The sequence below is a fragment of the Lates calcarifer genome, linkage group LG10, assembly GCF_001640805.2.
Source record: "Lates calcarifer isolate ASB-BC8 linkage group LG10, TLL_Latcal_v3, whole genome shotgun sequence".
NCBI lineage: Eukaryota > Metazoa > Chordata > Actinopteri > Centropomidae > Lates > Lates calcarifer.
This window is the reverse complement of record NC_066842.1, coordinates 22,957,988-22,980,770: the sequence shown is the minus strand read 5'-3', so window position 1 is coordinate 22,980,770 and position 22,783 is coordinate 22,957,988. Positions and strand designations below refer to the sequence as shown.

The 22,783-nt window shown below is 38.8% G+C and overlaps 1 protein-coding gene across 2 annotated transcripts in view; it reads right to left on the bottom strand.

Annotated features, from left to right (window-relative positions):
* Window positions 1–5,239: 5,239 nt before the first annotated feature.
* Window positions 5,240–22,783, bottom strand: part of ranbp10 (RAN binding protein 10) — a 33,747-nt gene continuing 16,203 nt past the window's right edge. Inside the window, exons 4-15 of one of the 2 annotated variants that reach the window (XM_018703565.2) lie at window positions 17,051–17,218; window positions 16,866–16,888; window positions 15,772–15,956; window positions 14,968–15,080; window positions 14,532–14,640; window positions 14,203–14,351; window positions 13,853–14,069; window positions 11,769–11,908; window positions 11,435–11,586; window positions 9,992–10,103; window positions 9,425–9,566; window positions 5,240–8,667 (exon numbers count right to left, since the gene is read on the bottom strand). In XM_018703565.2, the coding sequence (XP_018559081.1) occupies window positions 9,436–9,566; window positions 9,992–10,103; window positions 11,435–11,586; window positions 11,769–11,908; window positions 13,853–14,069; window positions 14,203–14,351; window positions 14,532–14,640; window positions 14,968–15,080; window positions 15,772–15,956; window positions 16,866–16,888; window positions 17,051–17,218 (1,499 nt within the window). In that variant the 3' untranslated portion in view covers window positions 5,240–8,667; window positions 9,425–9,435. The remainder of the gene's footprint in view (window positions 8,668–9,424; window positions 9,567–9,991; window positions 10,104–11,434; window positions 11,587–11,768; window positions 11,909–13,852; window positions 14,070–14,202; window positions 14,352–14,531; window positions 14,641–14,967; window positions 15,081–15,771; window positions 15,957–16,865; window positions 16,889–17,050; window positions 17,219–22,783) is intronic. The other variant, XM_018703566.2, reaches the window with a different exon arrangement.

Here is a 22,783-nt window from a genome sequence, read left to right as displayed (position 1 = left end):
TCTAAAGCGTCCCTCAATGTTTACATCATGTGCAATGAATGAATAAAATAACTGTGATCCATGTAATGGAATGAAATAAAGTACAAACACATTTAGGCTGGTCATTATACAGTGTTGACTGTGTTGTGACATAGCTTATATAATGTATGTGGGTAATTAGCCTTAGTGTTGTATGGAAAATATTAATAATGTCCTGTCTTCAGATATATGATCATCAGTGTTTAATGATGATATGTTTTTACACTTAAGCACATGTACATACGAGTATTTAATTTCACACTGTTATTGATGATTTGCCTTTTTAACAGGCAGTTTTCAACTGCTGACTTTGTTCTGTTGATTCCTGCAATAAAATCTTTATAAACCAAGAAAATCAATTATGACATCACACCTGATCTGATTTACAGGGCTGCTGTGGATAATCTGGGCTTGGTGTTGTGAGTCTTGAGCCTGTCAGACCACAGTCTTCACATACACATACATTTTTTTTTTTTTTTTTTTTGTAAAATTAAAAAAGTTAAATCATGACAACCCCTCTTCATTACTCTGTCCACTACAGTGTGAACACACTGTGGAAGACTAGTGATTTTGTTGTTGTAAACTCACGTTCTTGACAACAAGTCACAGTCTACCTCAGTGAGTCATGCTCACGCTTCCTTCCCCTCCTCCACTTTCAGTTGTTTTTTTTTTTTTGACTTCCAGCGTCCATACTGTGGCTACAGCAATGAACAGTGTGGGGACGGTGGACTCTGCCACTTACACTTCAAACTACTCTATGGAAGGGTAACTAATCAGTGTAAATAAATCTTATGGCTAAGTAATGCCAGCCATAAATACTATTACAATTTTTAAAGGAGGTCTGGACTAAAAAAAAAAAAAAGCCCTCCTCCCATTATGTCAGTGCTTTTGTAAAGGTAAGTAAGTCTCATTTTGTTTCCTGCTAATGAATTTCTGTCTTGTTTCTGTATGTTATTGTGTTGAGATAAAATGCTGCTACTGCATTTTTAAAAGAGAAACTGTCCTGGTGAAACTGCACTACTTTGCTCATGAATGAATTGTTTTGTGTGCACATGTGGATATAGCAGACCTGCGGGACAACACTACAAAACATCTGCCAAACCTAAAGAGGAGAAAAAAATGGAGTAGTGTCTCTTTTCCTGCTGTCGTCTGCATGCGTGTGACTTGTACTGTATATATTTTCAACTGTACCTGAAATAAAATGAGAGCCTGTAGCCTGTTCGTTTGAGCTGATTAATGTTCTATGCTCTGTATATTCCACCCCATTGTACATCTCAGCCAGACTCCAACTGTGGCAATCAATTCAATCAGCAGCGCTTATGAACCCATTACAATCTAGCTGAGAGCAGGCGGGGGCTGCATCCTTCAACTGGCCTCAGAGTAATTACTATTTAGTCAAGCCAAAAAGGATAGAAAGATGGATGGATAGATAGATAGATGATACATGGGTGGGTAGACTAATAAAATGTGTCCCTAATGACTTGCATGTGACTATGAATATGCATTACAGTGATTGGGTAAAAGGAGTGGGTGTTGTGTTATTTACATCCCACCTCCCCCCTCTGAGAACGCTGTAGTGGGTTGCCATGGCGACTAACGCGTACCATAGCAACCACACTGAACGTTCCATCCCAATTCTGAAGGCCAGAGGTCTCATAGCACTGCGAGGATGTCTACGGGCCTTGAGGGCGTAAATATATGATGTTGGAAATTCATTGGCTGTAACGCTGACAGAGGTGGTCGCCACTCTCACCTCGTGCATAATTACAGGCTCAGCTAACCATTTGCACAAGAAAGGGGATTTAACAACGCTCCGAGTGAAACTGTCAAGCATGTGTTTGAACTACTAACCTCCAGACAACTGCCATGTATTTCTTTGTCATTCAACTTAGAGTTGTGGTGCTGCTGCTTTGTGTGTGTGCACATGTGGGAGTCATAATGGTCTGGGTCCTTGTAATCACTGATGACCCATTTAGGGTTTCCCGTCAACATCCAGTTTTTGCCTTTTATTTCTCCTTAAGTAGCAACAGTCTTGTTCATGTTGTCCCACAGTCAGGTCACTATCATGTATATTCTGTCTCATCTTGTTTCGACTCCTCGTCAGATGTTATTTTGGACAATTTTTCACAAAATTCTTAATATCAAACCTGCACACCTGTCAGTGAGGTCAAAGAGCGTAGGTGTACCACAGAAAGATTTGCACTTGTTGACATCCAGTTTTATTTTGCTGCAAGGACACACACCTTTTACACATGCACCCACTCCTCTTCAACCAGCCTTGACCACTGATAGCCTAAGGGTCACTGAAAAACACAATAAACCACTGTATTGAATTCTCACAGGTTTGGAATTTTTGATTTCAAAATATGACCTTGTATCTCAAAAAACAAGCCCAAGACTTGATGTTTGAATGGTGCATTATATCCATTTTAATGTGAAGCTCTTTGAGCTTACTCATAATGAAAAGTGCTGTATAAATAACATTGCCTTTATGCCACGTGTCAAATGAAGTCACAAAAGATTCCAAAGCTTGCTTTATTATTAAAGCCCGGTCGAAGATTTTAACCCTCTACATTCAGAAGAGACAGACTGGCTTGTGTTACAATAAACATGGAATAAGATGTCAGATATCACTGGGACAGGCAGCCAAGACTCAAATCTGTGATGTCAATAAGCAACAGTTTGTTTGGAGAGCAGCAGCTTTTTTAATTCAGAGGAAATTGTTTTAAAACTGAAATACTGCTCAGCAGCGTTGTCCTTTCCTAATAAATACACTGTTTATGAAGCAATAAAAACTTACTGCTTTAAGCTGTCAGGATATATTTTAGACATAGATTTACACAGAAAATTCTATAAAGCCCCCCAACAGCTAAATAGAAAATGAGTAAAGATTTTGATACTTTTTGATATGGCTCTTTGCCCAACCTCCTGTACTACAGTTACATCACATACTCATATTTGAGAGACAACTTAATGTAGCTGGAAATAGTATGACACAAGATTGACTTCTCTCTCCAACAAGCCCTTTAAATGAAAAGACAAAACATGTCATCATTTATCTGTGGCTTCCAAAACTCTCAAATCACTTTAGAAAGATAAATCTGTTAAATGATGTGACAGTGTCATGGTTAAAGTTTGGTCAGGTTTGTGCACAAAAGCAAGCTGGCATTGTCATGGTCAAAACAATAAGCATGTTAAGGGAAACAAAACTCCTGACTGTTGCTTGAATATTGGAAACAATTAGCTGTCTTTGTCTTCTTTGTTAAAGTCTGATGTTTTGTTGACTCATCCATCCATTCTCTCCAGCTCTGGCTGGACCACCGTCTATTCTAATTCAACAGGTATACAGGTACAGATTTTCCAGATGAATTAAAGTGAGTCATGACTGCTGAGGTGGAAAAATCAAATTCACTTTGTTTGCTCAGTGAGGTGATGTCTCCAGCTGTATCAGAAGTGTGGTTAACTCTTATTGCTTGATTTTCCCTGACCTCACTGACTGAATTTTCTACAGAATGATTCTTTATTTTCCTTCAATCTCTGTAAATTCCCTGCTATCTAGAGGAAATCTGTCAGATTACTCTTTATAACAAGCAAAACGCTTGTTTGCCAAAGTTGGTAACTATTCATCTTCAACCAAAGATTAATATCAAAACCATATGTTTACTTACAAACCTACTTTACACTTTTCGGATTAGTGCCCCTTTTCTCTTTGTCTCGCTCACACATAAATATACAAGTATTTAAAAATACATTTACATTACCTTAATTTAAACTTCATCCCATGTGAATATGTTTCTTTGTCATCTTGGCATTTGTGTAATTTCAGTGGTTTGTTTTTTCATTATGCATCTGTTGCCTAGGTAAAACTAGGAATTATGCTATGACTCTGTGTTTAACATATAAATGAATTATTCATATCTGAGAAGACATAAAGGTGTAAGAATGTAAATTAAGAAACTATATACCAGGTGGAAGCTACGCTAAAGAACACCCATGATATTGTATCTAATAATACTACATGTACAGCTAAACATGAACTGAGCATCTCTCAGTGCTGTGATGATAACTGTTCTCCAACCTCCTTATGCCCTCTGCTGTTCAACTACTGAGACACAGATGAGCACAAAGTCGAGAGAAAAATTACTTATTTCACTTTGGAAAACGAGTAACGTTAAACAAACTGCTGTGCCTTTGGTAGAAGTATAAAGAACAGAATGTAGTTACTGTGTAACTGGCAGCCTGTATGTAACAGCAGCTATCAGAAACTGCAGTGATATCTGTGTGTCTTGTCACAGTGGCTGGGCACACAAAGGGCTATCTACCAACAGACCTGTGACAATCACAGATTGTGTTACACTCAGGTAGAATGTATTAAGATGCAAAATAAATGATTTATTCTTAGAGCACACATAATGATTCAGAAGTGCTGCATTCTATATGTTCTTTAATAAATGTATTTTATGCTCTTTTCTTTCTGGTTTTTAAAAAAACACATAGAATTCCCTGCATGATTTGCTTACTTAATAGTCACTTGACAAACATAAATAATACAATATTAGCCCGATAATAACACTGTTACCTTTTATTTCACTTTTTTTGACTCCCTAAAAAAAATCTAAATGCAGAGGATTGATAATACTTTAAGTTGACAGATCCAGAGTTTACTGTGGCTCACTCAAAAAATGCCATAAAACATGCTTTCTCTATATGATGTAAATCACAGACGTCTGTGTGTCACATCTGCAATATTACTATATCACTTTAGTATATCGTGCCTGGTTTTAAGAGAAGTGATGCACCTACAGTTCAAGTCAGGGCTGATAAGGCCAAGGGCCCAGGGTATAGAAATGGGAAACTTGGAGACAACTTCTCACTATCACTACCACAATTATCACTTAAGTGCTATAACAAAGCCATCAACACTGCATCATGTGTTACTGGTTAACGAGGGAAAACCTCATTCAAACCTGTATGTGGTTGGGATGAGTATATGCAGTCATTAATTGCTTTGCATTGCTCATGTGGCCACAATTTGCCCGGTTTGTTACTTCATATTTCTTATAACAATATAATGATTGTACTGTAGTTTTTTTCATTTGTATCCTGTTTGCTAGCTGTTTTTCCACCAGCTTTAGCAGCTTGCAGTCTCTCATCCACCTTGCTTGAGGGAGGAATATGATCAAGTAAATAAAAACACACAAAATAAACAGGAAAACAATCATATGCTTATGGATGTATTTTAATAAAAATAAGTCTGTCAAAATTAAACTGAATACAATATTTCTTCTTTAACATGTTTCCAGTACATAGGTATTTTTTCAGTTATCATTTTTCCTTTTTTTTAATATCATTTTAAAGGTTTTAAAAGTCATGCTAAGTAGAGGGTAACTCATCTCACAATTGTTTTTTGTTTTGTTTTGTTTTAGGTTTTTTTTTTTTTTTTTGTTTTTTTTTTGCTAAAACTCAAAAGTCAAAATATGAAATTAAAATCATGATAGAAGTCAACTGTGCACAGCTTGTCTGCAATGCCAAAATCCATTTCTCCAGCAGCCTCTCCAGAAGAAGTCCATGTGGCTTCAGAGGCCCTGGGGCCCATTTCCAAAACTGTTCCTCCTTTCCTTTAAACAATCACTGATCACATCAGTGGCTATGTCTAAGCAGGGAGTAGAGGAAGGGTGCATGGTAACAGCACTGAGACACAACCCAGGCTCAAACACAAAGGACAGCTGGGAGACTTGTTCCCTACAGGTATGCAACAGAAGTTGTTCTTTCATGTCCAGGTGTGTGTGTGTGTGTGTGTGTGTGTGTGTGTGTAACAGAAGTCCTTTACAGCTGTAGAAGCAGATGTCAAGTGTGTACTGTATGTGTAGTTATTAGAATAATTCCTATTATAGCAGAAGGTGTGTTTATAAAAACAGCTTTGTATAAAGTTTGACCACAAACCCTGCGGTAAACCCCACACTGCATACACACATTTTCCAATATTATATTTATCCACATTTCTTGACCATGAACTGGAATTCACTCATAAATGGTAATATACACTTTCAGGTGGATCCATGAGCCGTTTTCTAGGTCACAACAAAGCAGTCAGAGTGACAGTCCGCCACTAGTCAGACGATATTCAGTCAATGCTATTTGGTAGAAAATATGTGTATAAACAAAAGAAGTAAAGTGTTTTGGATAAAGCTGAGGTGAGGAACAAAAGTATATTAAAACCCAATTAATGATACACATTCAAACAGGGTGCAGTGGAGTTAGAGTTGTAATTCTGCCACAAACCAAAATCTGTTTAGATAGAGACAGAAAGCAGATAAAGACGATTTTGACTTTCCAAATGAACAACTGCTTCATCACAAAAAAATTGATTTGAGCTTTTAAGAGGAACCACCATGTCTAATATTCAATCAATAAACACGACATAATGAAATTATCTAAAAATATAATAATTTAATGTTAAAAGAAATCATTTAATAAATTATCAAAGTTAACTCAGGCCCACTCACTACCAGCTAGCTCGTTAGCGCTTGCTGGCTACAACAACTTGAGTATCATAAATAAGTGTGTTTTTGCTCTTCACACAGTTGTGTGACCTTCTCTGAGAAACACTTCAGTCTCACAACACTGCTGAGGTAACTCTGAATTAACAGCTAACATTAAGCTACACAGAACGCATGTTTATGGGCAGCAGCAACTAGTGAGCTGATTCAAAATTACCAACTAGCTAGTTGAGTTAGCAACTAGCAAACAGAAGCCAGCTCGCTAAAGTTCAGTAGCAGTTTTTGAGTCTGCCTTGGGGAGCTGGAGGTTAAAAGGTGAAGGGGTGAGTTACACTAATATAACTAAACTTAAGTTCTAATAATTTGTTACATTATTTCACTTGGTTCAATTATATATCCAATTAAATATAATTTTTTCATATAGATTTATTAGATAATTTCTTTAATATTAAAACTTTGGAGTCTGACAGTGAGGAGTGGTTCACAAAAGATTCTGTATCTGTCATTCATGTTGTTGGGAGTTGAATGTGGTGTTTTATAGTTTTGTTATGACGTAAAACATAAACTCCTGTACAAAAGCAATTTGATGACTATTGTAAATCTCATAGTGGCGAGCAGAGAACTTGAACTGGAATAAAAAGCTCCCTTGTTGATGTTATTGTACATTGTCCTTCTATCCAGTAGCAGGGAGAACATAGTCAAGACAAGTTTATGGTTGTTAGAAGAATGGAGGTGTGTGAAAAAAAAGTATTTTCCCAACAAACAGAAATGGTTTTCATGACCTTAAAGGGGTTTGAAAGATTGATTTAATTATCACATAGTGCACCCTATAATTGAAAAAAAAAATCTTGTTTGGCAAATGACTTCACCTCTTTATTTGGAATTCTAATTGCGACAGCACGTGCACAGAGCAGGTCAGACTGTGGATGATATTAGAAAAAAGACTGCAGTAATAAAATCCCCTGGAGTGGCTTGACTTTTAGCCATACACACACTGTGCTTGTTAGTGTGCCTTTGATACAAATTTTTCTGTGCTGGCATCAAGGTGACCATGATAATAGTGTTAGGCTCAGTCCTGAGAGCAGGTGTTGTAGGTGCGGCTAAGGCCAAGCTTTGCCACCTGCAACCACATCACTGACTGGTCGATGCTGTGGTAGTTACAACAAAATTAAGGCTTCAACACCTATAATATTCCAATTTAATCCCTTGTCGTCACCCATTTTCCCCGGTTACTGCCAGTGTTCCCTACTACAAAGCCCCTTCAATTATATTTTATACACAGGTGATGTTTTGTCTTCTTTGGCTACTAACCTGTTAGCTCACAGTATTTTGTTCTTAATAACATTACATAACTATGACATAGGAAGGTTCTGGCGACAAAACACAGTCACCAAATTTTTATTTCCAACTTTCTAGAATAATTGGGGACTTACTTTTGTCTTACATCAGTCCACACTCTATCAGTGTTAGTGTTTACTAGAGTACTGCATAAGCCTTGACCACAGCTAACGATCTGCTCCACACAATCAGAGGTGTTTTTCATGCTGAGGACTTGCTTGCTCACCCTATTTCAAGACATGAATGCACTTCCAAGCAGATATTTCAGGGGAATAAAGGGCTCAGACTTTGTCCTACAGAGTAAGTCCATTTTGTATATCTTATTAAAGATGATGTAATGCACCTCAGGTTTTGTTCAGTTGACCTACAGTTGTGGGGGTCACCACAGTAACCAACTGTGGGTATTGTGGTCTGTGATATGGTGAACAACAACAACAACAATGTGAGTAAAATACTAATTGTAGGGAAACAAAATCCACCCATTAAAACAGAGGAAAAAATAAAAAGGGGAAATACAATTTGTTTTGTCCAGAAGGAGCACAACAAACTGACAAAAAAGAACTAAAAAAAAAAGGCTAGATAAACAGAATAATAATTAATTATCTTTAAATAGTGTCACACATTTCTTTATTTGATAATACTAAATTAAAAGGAAGCTTTCTTCTCTTTTGCTCTCCTCTGTTCCTTGGTCTGTGCCGCTGACTTGGTCTGACGGACAGCCAAACACACCAATCACACGAATGCTCTTTTCTCCGTCGCCATGACAACTACCTGCCCGACATGCCTTCTCTCAGTGCTACTTAACATTAACCTGTGGAGAGAAGGGTAATCATCTAAGCAAGGAAATGAATGAATGTAGCAGGATTAAAACAGCTTGCATTTCTATTTTTGTAAAGCATCGATACACTGTTTGGATATTTTCACTTTGTTTGGGAGTAATTGTTCTAGTGTGTATCTAGTCCAGAAGTTTTTCATTTTAATCATGTATGCACAGTCTAAGTAGTAATTCACATTGAAAAATAATGAACTGTTATGTTCCACCCTCTGCCTATACAATGCTTCCATTATCATCCCACAAACTTTTATACAAGACACCCAACATATCAAATATGACATGCTACTTACTGAGGGAAATAAAACATAAAAGCTAAAACATGTTACATTTGTAATTATTTTGGCTATAATTGGGTTTCAGTATTAGTCAGTTTTAATAATGAGAGTTAACCCATCAACCACCAACATTATGTAAAGCATCAATATTGTTGCTATGGCAACTTCTAAATAGTCTAGGGCTACCATGAGCACTGATTATCAGAGCTGTGATCATCACTGGCTAGCAGAACATTGGGCATTATGCAAGAACACCTTACATTCACCATAAAACTACTTATCTCAATGTGATGAAAATCACGTTGAGATATGTATATATGAATATGTTTATATGAGTGGTTCTTGCATGAGGCCCATTATGCTGGATATATATCTTTAACAAACAACTGCCAGCTAATCAGAATTAAGTATTGTCCATATCCACATTCTAAATATCTTTGAGACCATAATTCACTCACCTGGACCAGGGCTAGTGCAAAAAGTTGTCTACTCTGGCGAAGGAGCAGGAACCGGACCGGACTCGTGCCATGAGCTGAACACACTCTGTGGCCTGACCCAATGCTAACATCAGCGGAGGCTGCTTAGGCAGATTTTGGGACTCTAAGAAAAACACAATCAGGCAGGGGCGCAACATCACTCACAACACATTAGTAATTATTTTTATATGAATTACTGTTAAAGGAAGTGATATTTAGTTTTCTTTTTCATTTTTTTGTTTGTGTGTTTGTTTTCTGTTCTTTTGGTGTGTATTTAAAACTGTGTGTGTCTGTGTATGAGTGTCTTTGTCTAAATGTTATTAAAAAACTCAGGTATTTTTGAACCTGGCGTTGGTATCAGTGCAGTCTTGAGTGAGATAACCAGAAACATTGAACACTGCTGTAACTACAGCAGAGAGAACGTCTTATTTCTTTTCTCTGCCACATGGCTGTTACATTGCCTTGGTGTTACAGTAAAAAAAACTGCAGGAGCAGTTTGAAGAAATATGTCAGTATAACACACGGCATGAGTTTGTGTGTGCTCCTTACCCAGTATGGCGCTGTTGAGTGCAGAGCAGAGTGATTCTCTCTGCGTGGGATCTAACTGCTGTCCAACGGGGCAGTTCCATGGGTCTGAGTACGCTAACAGACTGAATGCATCCTATACAGACAGACAGACAGATAGAGACCAAAGTGAATACAACACTGCACACCACTCACTCCCAACTTGTTTTGTTGGAATTTATTGTTAATGCGTAATCTGTCCCTAAAACTACCTTGTCCACAAAGTGTTAATTCATCAGCTTTCTGGGCACCAACTGAACCAGGCATTAATGTTTGGTCAGTATAAATTAGTATTGTATCTTAGACAAAACATTGTCCTGTACTTCCAGAGGTGATTTTTTTTGGTTCTGGCAATCTTGGTCTTGGTCAGGCAAAGAGAGAACAAGTGCCTTAATTTCCCATTCCCAATTAATGCCCGCAACTGAAAACATAACAGTGGATTTATCAGTGTTCACATATTGCTAAACATGAATTACTGAGATGCTATTCAGTGTGGTGGAGCACATTTAACCCTATAGGTCAGCTGTAGGAATAAACACATGTACAAAAAGAAAAAACCTATCATAAACTGTTGCTTGTTTTGTTGCACTCACTGAGAATTAACATAATATTTTGCAGTTTTGTGCAGATTTAAGCCTCATTCAATCCTTTGCTTTCATTCTCCAGCTTTGCATAGTCTATATATTTGAGTCCCACTGGTGTCATTGGCCATTTAAAATCCTGGGCAGCTGTTTCCAACAAATAAACCTTGACTGTATATTTTCAGCACCAGTGGGATGATAAGGTTGTTCTGTGTCTGCCAAGTGTGTTAGCAGGTAACAACTTAATAAGCTGAGACTACAGCACTGTATCAGGGCTGTGTATCTGGCACTTGGTTTGGAGTATTTCTGCCCCCTGGTGGTTACAAAAATGAAAACTACATTATGTTCATTTTGGAAAATGTGGCAATTTCTGTGGGTCTATTTTTCTGCGGTGGAGATTTTGAAATAATGTAATTAGTGTAAAATCCTTATATTAGAAAACTGTCTGTTTACAAACTGCAATCAGAGACAAGCCCTTTGGTGCTCATTATAATGCAGTTTCTATTATTCTGCCTGTGGACTCTGTTGTTTTCAGAATGCCTGCTTACAAATCAGAGGACACAAACTTGATTGCAAAGTACTTTACCTCTCCCCTGAACACTGAAGAACTGCAGCAACTGCCCCTCTTGTTGTAAGATAATTGTGACTCTATCCACTCTATCACAACACACCCTAAATCAAACATTGCTCCAATTCCTGCAGAGTGTACAGAATACTGTGACCAGGATTTTAACTGGTGCCAACAGAGGAAATCTCTTCAGCCCAGTTCTGGCATCACTCTAATCTGTTGTAGCACAGCTGTTTGTTGAGCTCAAGCCTGTGTGCACGTGCAGTTATGTGTGTGTACCTGTAACATCTTCTTGTGCGTGGCGTTCTTGCCATACTCGCGGCACAGCTGTTCATTGAGTGCCTGCAGCTCCCGTCCAAACTGGATCATCCTCTCTGTGGCTGCCTGGTTCCCTCCACAAAGCTGTTTGCTATTACTACAACCCTCATCTGCTGGCAACAGACACACACACACATATGTACACAGTTAAAATACACACATGCTGTAAAAACATCCTGCAGAAAGCTGGACGTAAGAAATAGGAAGGGAAAAATAGAGAGCAAAAGGTGAGAAAAAGGACAAAGCACATGGAGATGAAAAGTGTGTGTGTGTGTATGTGTGTGTGTGTGTATACCTGTGACCCCGTTGCCAATGCTGTTGTCGTCTGGCTGAAGGATCTCTTCGTGTTTGTATGTGCCATTCATAATCCTCGCTGAGGAGCCCTCAGCAACCCCGTTGGTGTAGTGCTCAGCTTCTATCTCCATCTCACTGTCACTACACACAAACACACACACACACACGCAGCAGGCACATAGATACAGAGGTATAATACCACACAGGAATGGAAAAGTGTTTAATTCTCTCATTTTGACTTGAAACGTAGTACAAAACTATCTTATCTTATTATCCAAAAAGATTTTACCTTTTGACCTTCTTGACCGCTATTCCTGTAGGCTATTACTTATTACTTATTTACTAAATGCTTCCATTCTAGAAAGTCAAGTCTCTCAAGGCAAACAGCATGAATGTTTAGATATTCAGCCAGGTGATAAACCAGTCCCTAGTCCCTACAAAAGGTACAGCTAATCAAACTGCAACTACAATCAGCACTTTTCCACAGCAGCATATTCACAAAATGTGACACAACATGTATCCATTGTCACAGGTTCTGCTTTGGTATCCAGGGTTCTGTGTTTGCTTTGGAGACAAGTTCCTGGAAAGTCAATACAACTCAGTGTATGTATGTATATATATATATATATATATATATATATATAAAATTGAGGACCTATTCACAAGGGAATATTCAAGAGACCATGGCCGTAGCATCTGAGATATTATCACTCTAATTAACATTAACCCTACTCATCTTGATATCATTGTTTAAGTTAATTAGTAAGAATATTCAGGGCACTGGTTCACCAACAAAATGCACAAAAGTCCTTAATCATCTTGCTAGAGTGAATCCCAGCTTAACAAGAAATATATCTTACTGCATCAAAACATAGAAATCTGAAAGCAAAATGCATCTAAATAGATAACTAGTCATTTAAAAAAGAGGTTTTCATATTGATGAGAATAAGAATCCGAAAGTTCTGTACAAAAAAATAAATAAATAAACCACAATAGCAGAACCAGATGGCCATTTTGTTATTACTAATGAAGAAGGTCCAAATTATTTTCAGATTTTCACACCTCACAAATTATTATGACTCAACAATCGTAATAGGAGGATATAGTCCTCAACCTGAACTTGGACAGATCTAACATCAGTAGTTACCACAGAACATGGCACTCATCAGATGTTATAAACCAGTGCATGGATAATCTACTGTAGGCCTTAATGAATGCTGGCTGCCAATGAATCCATTAAAAAAAAGAATACTCCTACAACTCATCTTCTCACAAACACTATTTTCATATAGATTATTTCTTAATCAGTAACGCTATTATATTCCAAATTAACGACACCAAAATCCATCTGATTCTAATCTCAGCCCTGTCAGCTACAGTCTAATACATGAAGCAGCTCCAATCCCTCATGGAGCAGCAGTCAACACCAAACTTCTAACAAAGAATTCTTTTTTCTGGAGAGTGGACATCCTTCATTAAGGTGAACAACCCTCCAGAAATATCAGTCAGTGCTCTGAGAAACAGCAAACACACTTCATATTATATTCACCATACAGGACAAAAACAGACCAAGAAATCCAACACGAACTAGAACATCTCAGTTCCCAACAATCTCACTTTGCCCAGTGAGTAAATCCAAAATAAAACACAGAAAAGTAAGACTCAGCTCAAAGATGTCACACATCAGCAGACGCAGATCTATATGCAAAAATTAAGACTGAATTACTTTGAACACAATGGAAAAGTGAGTAAATTTCTTGCCAATCAGGTAAAAAGAAACATGGACAAATCACTCACAGCTTCACAGATGCTGGGAGTGATCTGATTAAAACAACTGTGGTAATTATTTATGAATGATAAACCACCCCCATGTGGCCCATTTAACCATCAGTTATCATTGTCAGCTGATAATACAGAACACAACCAACATCGTCTCTATTTATTTGTCACCATATAGTGGATACCTGCTACATCTAATACCAGTACCAACATCCAGCACCATACCTATTATATATTAATTCACAAAAACCCCTAGACTCATCAAGTCTGTTGTCTGCTATGATACAGACTGACAGGCCTTCTCACCTGGTTTCCTGGGTGCTGTTGGCACTGTGTGGCTGGCTCTTGGTGGAGTCGGAGGAGTTGGACTCAGAGTAGTTGACTGAAGAAGGGGAAGAGGAGGTGGAGGAGGAGGCGGAGGAGGACGCACTGGGATATTTGACACTGCTGCTGCTGGTGCCGCCATGGCTTTTTGACTTGTTGGGGGGAGTCACCCCGTTACTGCAGGTGGGGCTGTCTGCTCCTGGGTGGAGGATGATGGTGATGAGTGAAGGCAAAACAAAAACACACATCTCATTTCTTAAATAAGCTGGGAGAACCATTCTCTCTGCTGGCTGTTTTTGTCAGTGCATTTGTGTGTTGTGTTGCATGTGTACCTCCAGTGTGCAGGTGTGTGTTGCTGGCTCCGTGGCGGGGGCTGAGGCTGGGTGAGCCGGGGTAACTGTCCTGGGACTTGGGGGAGCGAATGGTCAAGCAGCGAACCTCACTGTCTGTACCGTTCACCATCTCCACAAACTGACGACACCTAAAGGGCAGAGCATACCAGTGTTACTTGTAATTAGTGGGAACTTACATATTTAAATAACAAATATGACATGTTTCTCACTGAGCAAATCTCTCATGGTTAAAGTGGAGAATCACTGAAGTATTGTTACAGCATCTCTGTACTGCATTCAATCAAAATCTTCAAAACACCCTAACTTACTTCAACATAAATAGTAGGTTGGGGTTGTGTTCTAAGAGGCCGGGATAAAGCTGCTGAGTAGCTTCTATGGCTTCGCCCACCCGTCCTGCCAGCACCAGCTTCTGTATTCCTGTTAGACGAAAGAAACAAGATGCTATTTACAATATACTGATCAAAAGAACCTGGGCTTTGATCGCGCACAGGTCATCAGGGACAAACAATATCCACAGTATCATGTTCTGTTTCTAGTCCATGTGTAGTACCTGATTTAGAGAGCACACAGATATTTTTGATGATAAAAAAAGGCTTGCTCGTAAAAACCCTCAGCATTAGTGCAGGGAGTCCATCAATTCATTGCCAAAGTGATTACAGTTATTAATTTCACCTAAGCTAGTTAATAGAGAAACTTTAGCCTTACAAAGCCTGAATGTTCTATGCTGTTGGTTTGTTGACTCACTCTGTCTGTTCTTTATAGACGTCTGGTCCTCTTGTATCATGGTCTCTGTGGCTCTGGCGAAGGCTGTTGCAGTGGCACAGTATCCATGGTGTACCAGGTAGCTGGACACCATACTGTAGACAATATAAGAAAAAAAGTGGTTTCAATGTTGAATATTTTAGACTGATTTAACAGTTTTTGTGGATATTCCAATTGGCCATTTGAGTTAATTTAACCAATGTTACATTCAGTTTACATTCAATGCAATTTTACTCCTCACATGTAGGGAGTACTACTAAGTCTGTGAGAGAAGTCATTTCTCCTCAGGCTTGAGAATTCAGATTTTTGTTTGTAGAGTTTGTAGAACATGTAGGTTTATGAGACAGGAGGGGTCTAATTCAAGAGTGGCATTATAGTAAATGCAGGACCCTGTGTTTTGGATAATGACAAGGGTACACCAACATTCAAAATTTAATCATAAAGTTGTCATGTTTAATCATTAAGTTTGTTATCTGTTGTGTTGTCTCATCTGTGGTGGTTTTTTTTTTTTTTTTTTTAACTTTACCATAATTTCCCATTGGGCCTGCGGTCTCCATATGCCAATTCAGAACAGTGTAATGTTTCTGTCATATTTTGTGTAAAATCTACTACTGCAATACTACTACTACACAGCGCTCCTTTCACTACATACTGTACCAGTTGTTATTTTGTTGAGCTGCTACGCGCTCCCGTTAAAGTATCACTCAAAACACTGATCTTTATTAGTGGCAAGTATGTAGGTGTGTGTGTGTGAGGGGAGCTGTGGGGACCAGTGGTTAATCTTACTTCTGCAGGACAGCCTGCCATTCTCCAAGTCTCTCTCCTATGGGGAAGCGAGCGATCATGCCATGGATCTTGGCCCGCCATTCACTCATGTAGTCCTCTATGTCAAAGACAAATGGCTGCTGGCCAAAGTTAGCGTCTACAATCTCACCCGGGGTCTGAAGCCCCACGGTGGGGTACAGGTTTGGCTGGTAGATATTAAAGACAGAAAATAATTGGGGTTAAAATAGTCACTTTGTCATTAAGTATTTGTAAACATCATCTTAAGATGTGTTGTGGTTACCAACCAGGAGAAATACAAGAGATAAAAACCACAAAATAAATAAATCCAGGTTTATACTTTATGTTCACACCTCATAAATACTTCAACGTTTTGTTCTAGAAACTTTGGGATACTGGTGGTTAAGTTCTGTAATAATGGAAAACTGTGAGATGGATGAACAAATAAACAGCCTGGCTAACAGCACAAACTTTAAACAAGCCCTTTACTGGTCTGCCTTTACATTAAAGTGTCCGCTTTTACACATTGACCTTTGTCTGCTGGTATGTGCAGAAGCCACCAACAGGACATGAAATTAATCAACACCCAGCTGAATGCTGTTTAGGCTTGATAGTTGCTGGCAACTCCATCTGTTCTTGTAGCCACTGTGGCCGGCAGCCAACTGAGATTTTGACTCCCTGTTCTATTCTTAATACCGGCTGGGTTGGTAAAACCGTTAAAGTGGCTGTTTTTGTTTTCAGGGTTTCAGTTACTGTGGCCACCAGACAAAAAATAAATAAAAATAAAAATAATATATACATATTGCTTGCCCAGCCAAATGACAAAATAAGCTGCAATTAGACATGGACCTGCAAGGCTGATATCCAGTTATACAGTTTGTCAGTCTCTACAACTACAATATGTAATGTTACAATAACTGATGTTATAATAAGGATGACACTGGTTGGGTGTCATAATATTGGCTTAATGTGTAGGAAACTGTAACTGTAAACTGGAATTCTGCAAAAAGAGCATATTTTTATGACTGTCAAGCTGCTGCAAAATTAAAACTGAAATCAGGGGAATCAATAATGGATACTTGATCATGGATACTTACAGGGAGATCTGTGAAGGCTACACCTAAAGGATAAAAGGACAAACATGTAAATCCACTTTAAATATGACAGTTCAAAGCTAAATCAGTTAAGCTAAACTATTTAAAAAGCCATCCACTGATATATCACATGATTTAAAATGTAATAAATTCACTTACATCTGCATATACACATCATATTCACCAACCTAAACTGATGCCATTTTTGGTGTAAAAGCAAGTGTTGTTAATGAGGTTAACACAGCAGCCAATCACATCCCCTGTGGTGAATGTTGGGCCGTACGGTTGGCCAGTCCCAGAAGAGCAGAAGGAGTGGCCGTCATCTCCATGGTAACCGTATGAGTGCTTGTCCCATCCTAAAATAGGACCAGGATTAGGATTAATGTTTAATTTTATACTTGACCTCTTATGAAAAGTGTGTTGTTAGTTAAACTCCTAGGACTAACAACATTGGAGAAGGTTGATAATGTTTTACAGCAGTTTAATACTGCACACATCGAGTGGGTGCAGCTCAGGATAAACAGTTTCTGATTCCACTAGAGCATCTGAGTTGAAGTGACTTGCTTGAGGTCACTCTTAACAGTGGCTCCTGCCAAAGTAAGGGAGACAGTTACTCATTGACTTCTGCTGCTCAAATTTTCCCATCTGACTACCACTGCCTGCGAGGCCTCTCATGAAAATTTGCACACACACTTTCTAACTCTTTGACATGTGGTGCAGTGCCACGAATGACCAGCAGGGGGACATTGTCTGTGTAAAGAAACTGGTGAGTCACTGCCATCAGGAACAGCAGCACAGGAGGCTGAACCAGGGGAATACAGAGGGAGAGAAGAAGATGTCATGATTGGCTCATTAAACTCCTTAATTTCTTGTTCGTACTGGTACTGATGCCTGTATATGCAACTATGAGCTATTTACTGAGACAAACAGTAAAATAAACCCATTCAGTGTAATGTGTTGTGTATTCAGTAATGCTTCAGGTTTTTGGTCTGTAATTTTCTAAAAATATCCTAAGAAGTTTTGTGGAAAGAAATGTACTTTGGTACAAATAATAGGTAAAGCAAAGATGCAGCTCAGCAGGCGTTTTTCACAGCATTTGGACTTGTCAAAGTAGGAAAAGCTAACAACAGTCCTGGTATTGTGCATGTGAACCTGTAGCTGAATCATTCATTTATTTTAAAACCTGTGATTTTACTTCTATGAAATGTCAAAATGTCTTCCTATGAAAAGGCATAAATTAAGCAGAATATGTGTGCGATCCCCCTTAAAAGGTTACAGCCTCTATGTGGACATCAGAGTAAGTTTCTAATCTCTTTAAAGGTATAGTTTGACACTGTGGGAAATATGCTTATTTGTTTTCCTGCACACCACCACACCACTCTCATGTTGCCTGACAACCTCACAATGACAACATGACTATGTTAAATTGGTGGCAGAAAACTAGTTACACGACATATGCTCAGATTTTTTTTTCCATCTATTTCCAGTCTTAGATAATCTAACCAACAATCTACTGGCTCTAGCGTCATATTTGATCATACAGACATGAGAGTAGTATGGAAATTCTCATCTAGTTGTCAGCAAAAAAGCAAATAAGCATATTACCAAAAATGTCAAATTATTGCTTTAACCACCTTGTGACTTGTCAGATTCATCGTGGGATCACTTTGCAGGGGGTCCCTGCTTTACACTTTCTCTACTAGAAAGCACTGCCCTACAGAGTTTTTCAGTGCGCAGCAGATCAGCTGGCCATGCAGTAGGGTGCAATTTGTCTACAGATAAGCATAGAATTCAGTAGTGGTGGAGAGTAACAAAAGCATCATGCTTAGGAACAAACCTGAGGTGGTTGTACTTAATGAGTATTTCTATTCCCTACTTCACACTTTCTCTACTAGTACACAAATTCAGATAAACAAGCAAAAAAACTAACAAAAAAACAAGCTAAAGCACCACCTTTACCAGCTGCCACATTATAGTGATGTCTGGATTAATACATCAATAATGCACTTTTTTTTTTACCAATAATAATCACTACCACATTCCATATTTGCTTCCAGGGAACTTCCAAGAAATTTGTTAAGAAATTATTAGGCAGTTACAGACATGTAAAAAATAAAGTGTTACCATTGCTCTCAGATTTCACAAAGTTTAATGACTGTGGTAACCATCAAGCTCACTAAAAAACACTGCATTAACAAATCTGCATGACCTTCAGTCTGAAAATAAGGTTGTTGTTGTTCTAAAGCTCTTTACTGTGTGATGTGATAAAGACAGTGATATGCTGTATGCTTAAGATTACTTCCAATATATAAATTCTAAAATAACCACCGAAAAAGAGAAAGAAGCTCTGAGCACAGCATGTACCACAGAGCAAGAGGTGCTGCCAACAGCAAAATGAACCTACAGTATGACCAGCATGTAATGTGACCTCAAATAACCTTTATATATTTATATAGCACTCTTAAAGAGGCTGAAAATTAATCCCTGCAGGGTCACGTGCATCCAGCATTCTGCCTATCCAAGAGAAATAAATTGACACCAATTCTGAGCTGACACAGGAAAGACTCCTATATGCTCCCCTAAGCTAAAATACAACCTAAAGAAGAGCAGAAATGTTATACCACATGATGTTATATCTTTCTTTGGATGTAAAATCTTTTTAACAGAGAAAACAAGGCAGATTCTAGTTACTTTAGGACAGTGAATCCAAACTGGCCGTTTCATGTCTAGTCAAACGAATGAATGGATGGATCTTCAAAGACATCATATCATTGCAGTTTCTGTTTAAAACAGGTCGGCAACAGGATTCCTTTAAAGCGAGAGGAACCAACTACATTTGCCAACATCAGAGAATCACATTCAGTTATTTGGATGACCAACCTGTTGTGCCTTAAGTTCTATGCTAATCGAGTTTTGCAGGAATTCCTCGCCCTGAACTGACTGAGGCGAACAGGACCTGAACCCAAAAGCGCTCAGCTTCAGCTCACTGCCGCTCTGTCAGTGTCTCTCCTCAATCACGGCTTGTCTGTTGTTGCCAAAAAGCAAAGCGGGGTTAGTGAAAGTAGGTCGTGGGTGAGCTGAGATATTAGATGCGTACTTGTATGTGTATATGTGTATCTGTGAGCATGTGCAAAAGTATTAACCGAAGGCAAATGTGTGGATTTATAATTGTATTTATGTGTGCCTTGGTGTGTTTCCTTTAACTAGAGCGCATACTGCTCTAAGTCTTCCATGTGTTCTTTTGTGTATATGTGTATATACTTCTGTGTGAGTCTGTGTGTGTGTTGAGGTATTAGATTAATCTGCTGACAGGGATATTGCCTCTAAAGCCAGGCTCACTGCTCCAACATGCTAATGAAATGGGCAGGCCTCCACAGCAGGATCAGACACAGAGGTCAGCAGTGGAGAACATTGTACTATTAAGGGACACACACACGCACACACACACACACACACATATATAAATATATATATATATATATATATATATATATATATATATATATATATATATATATATATATATATATATATGTGGATGTATGTATGTATACAGTATATGTGTGTGTCTGCATATATATGCATGAGTTCACCAGCACATACACTACATGTGCAAATGGTCGTAAAAGGGTGCACAAACACATGTCAATGCACAGAAGTGTGGGGACAAACACAAACAAGTACACTGAGAGTCGCAGTGCAGGACACACACACATAAATCCACAAAGTTTGGAACAAACACACACTGCCACACAAACACACTGAGTCAGTCAGAGTTAAGGCAATCAACAGTAATCTGTCTACCAGGGCTACAGACCATCTGTAGAGGAATCCTAGCAACCAAAAATATTTTCATAACTAATGTGTGAGCAGGTTTGGAAAACACATCCGTCCACGCAACACTGTTCCACGCTCTTCCACCCTTTGTGTGACATTTGACACATGTGAATCAAGAAGCCAGGGGAATAAATCATCTTTGTGTGTATATATGTGTGAGAGTGTGTGTATGTGTGTGGATCTAGAGACTGCTGAACTGGCTGTCCACAGCATTCCACAAACCTCGGACACCGAACAGATCTTGACTGGTCAATAAGCAGGTCAAACAGCACCAGACAGGCCTGGAAACTCCAGTGTGATTGGTCAGAGCAGAGCAGTGGTCTGATTGGTTGGGAGAGGCAAGGGGCTTTAGTCAGGCTCTCAGCTGCTATATGGCTACTATGTTTCCTCCTATGTCATCAGAGACTGCTGAACCATTCACAGATATAGTGACTGTGTGTGTGTGTGTGTGTGTGTGTGTGTGTGTGTGTGTGTGTGTGTGTGTGTGTGTGTGTGTGTGTGTGTCTTGGCTTAGCGACCGAGGGCACAAGAAGAAAGATAAAGTCAAAACAGAAAGGAGAATATTCACAATTCCAGATCCACAATAATAAATGACACAAACATGTGACAGGCTGCGTTGCCACTTGTGTTGTCAAAGTATATAGTCAGTGCACAATACATAATGTTTAAGTGTCAGTACAAAGCCTTGGATGACTGCTGTCACTCTCGTTTTCTTCCTCCTAAATCTTATATGGCCTGGGCGGTGCCTTCAAACACTGACAATGGACTCAGTGACCATGGTCTGGATTCAATTTTTTTCTTACATGTAAAGACACTGGAAAAGGACATTCTGTATAAAATGACTGATATGCATGACCTACAACATTCTGCAATAATTTTACACATGAAAGTCAGTAATTACTAATCATGAGAAAAACAACTCAGCCAAACAGTTAATGTCATCTGTGGCTGCAGGAGAGGTTTGTCATATGAAAAATAACCTTGATGAGGTCAGAGTGATGTCACCTGAGTTATCTGGGGGTGAAGACTACACATTTATACCAGACAGATAACCTCACAGCTAGGTTATGAAACTTGAAAGATGTGGGAATTAACCACACAGGGAGGGTCCAATGACAGATGTTATATTCATGTGCAAAATTGGGGACAGAGTTAAAAACCACTGTAAACAACTACCCTCAATGGAAAGTAGTTGAAGCCTACTCAAAAAGTTGCTAAATGTATTATAATTAGCATATTCATCATTTAATCATACTGTACACGGCAAAATCAGCAGTGTTAATTAAACACCTATTGAGTTAAATTCAACACTTTGAAAGTGTCTTTATTAGTCCAAACTACACAGTTAAAACCACGCCTTTGAAAGTGTTAAATACTTCACACTATGACAGAATTGCAGCAACTCTCTTAATAGTTAAATTTAACATTAGTCAACACAGGTGAGTGTTGAATTTATACAACACTAGTGTGTAGTGTCAAAAGTTAACACTATCATATATTCTTTTTTAACACTGTACAGAGTTGTAACACTGTAGAGGAGGTAAAATTGAACTCAATATTTAACTCTGATCTGTATTTTAAAAACATCATCCATCCATTATCTATATGGCTTATCCGTTAAGGGTCGTGGGGGTGCTGGAGCATATCTCAGCTGTCATTGGGCAAGAGGCAGGGTACACCCTGTACAGATCGCCAGTCCATCACAGGGCCAACATATAGAGACAAACAACCATTCACACTCTCATTCACACCTATGGGCAATTTAGAGTCACCAGTTAACCTGCAGGGGTTTGGACTATTGGAGGAAGCTGGAGTAGAGAACATGCAAACTCCACACACAGAAAAGCCCAGGGCCCGAAAACCGGGGCCCAAACCAGGGCCCAAACCAGGGCTCAAACCCGGAACCTTCTTGCTGTGAGGTGACAGTGCTAACCACTGCACTACCGTGCAGACCAAGCACATGAACTTCTGTGAATAATCTCAAAACATACCATTACCATGTCCTCACCTTGAAAATAAAAGTGTTACCTCACTGTTTCGTTACATAAGGGACCAGTGGACTGCCCCCTGCTATTTTCCCCATG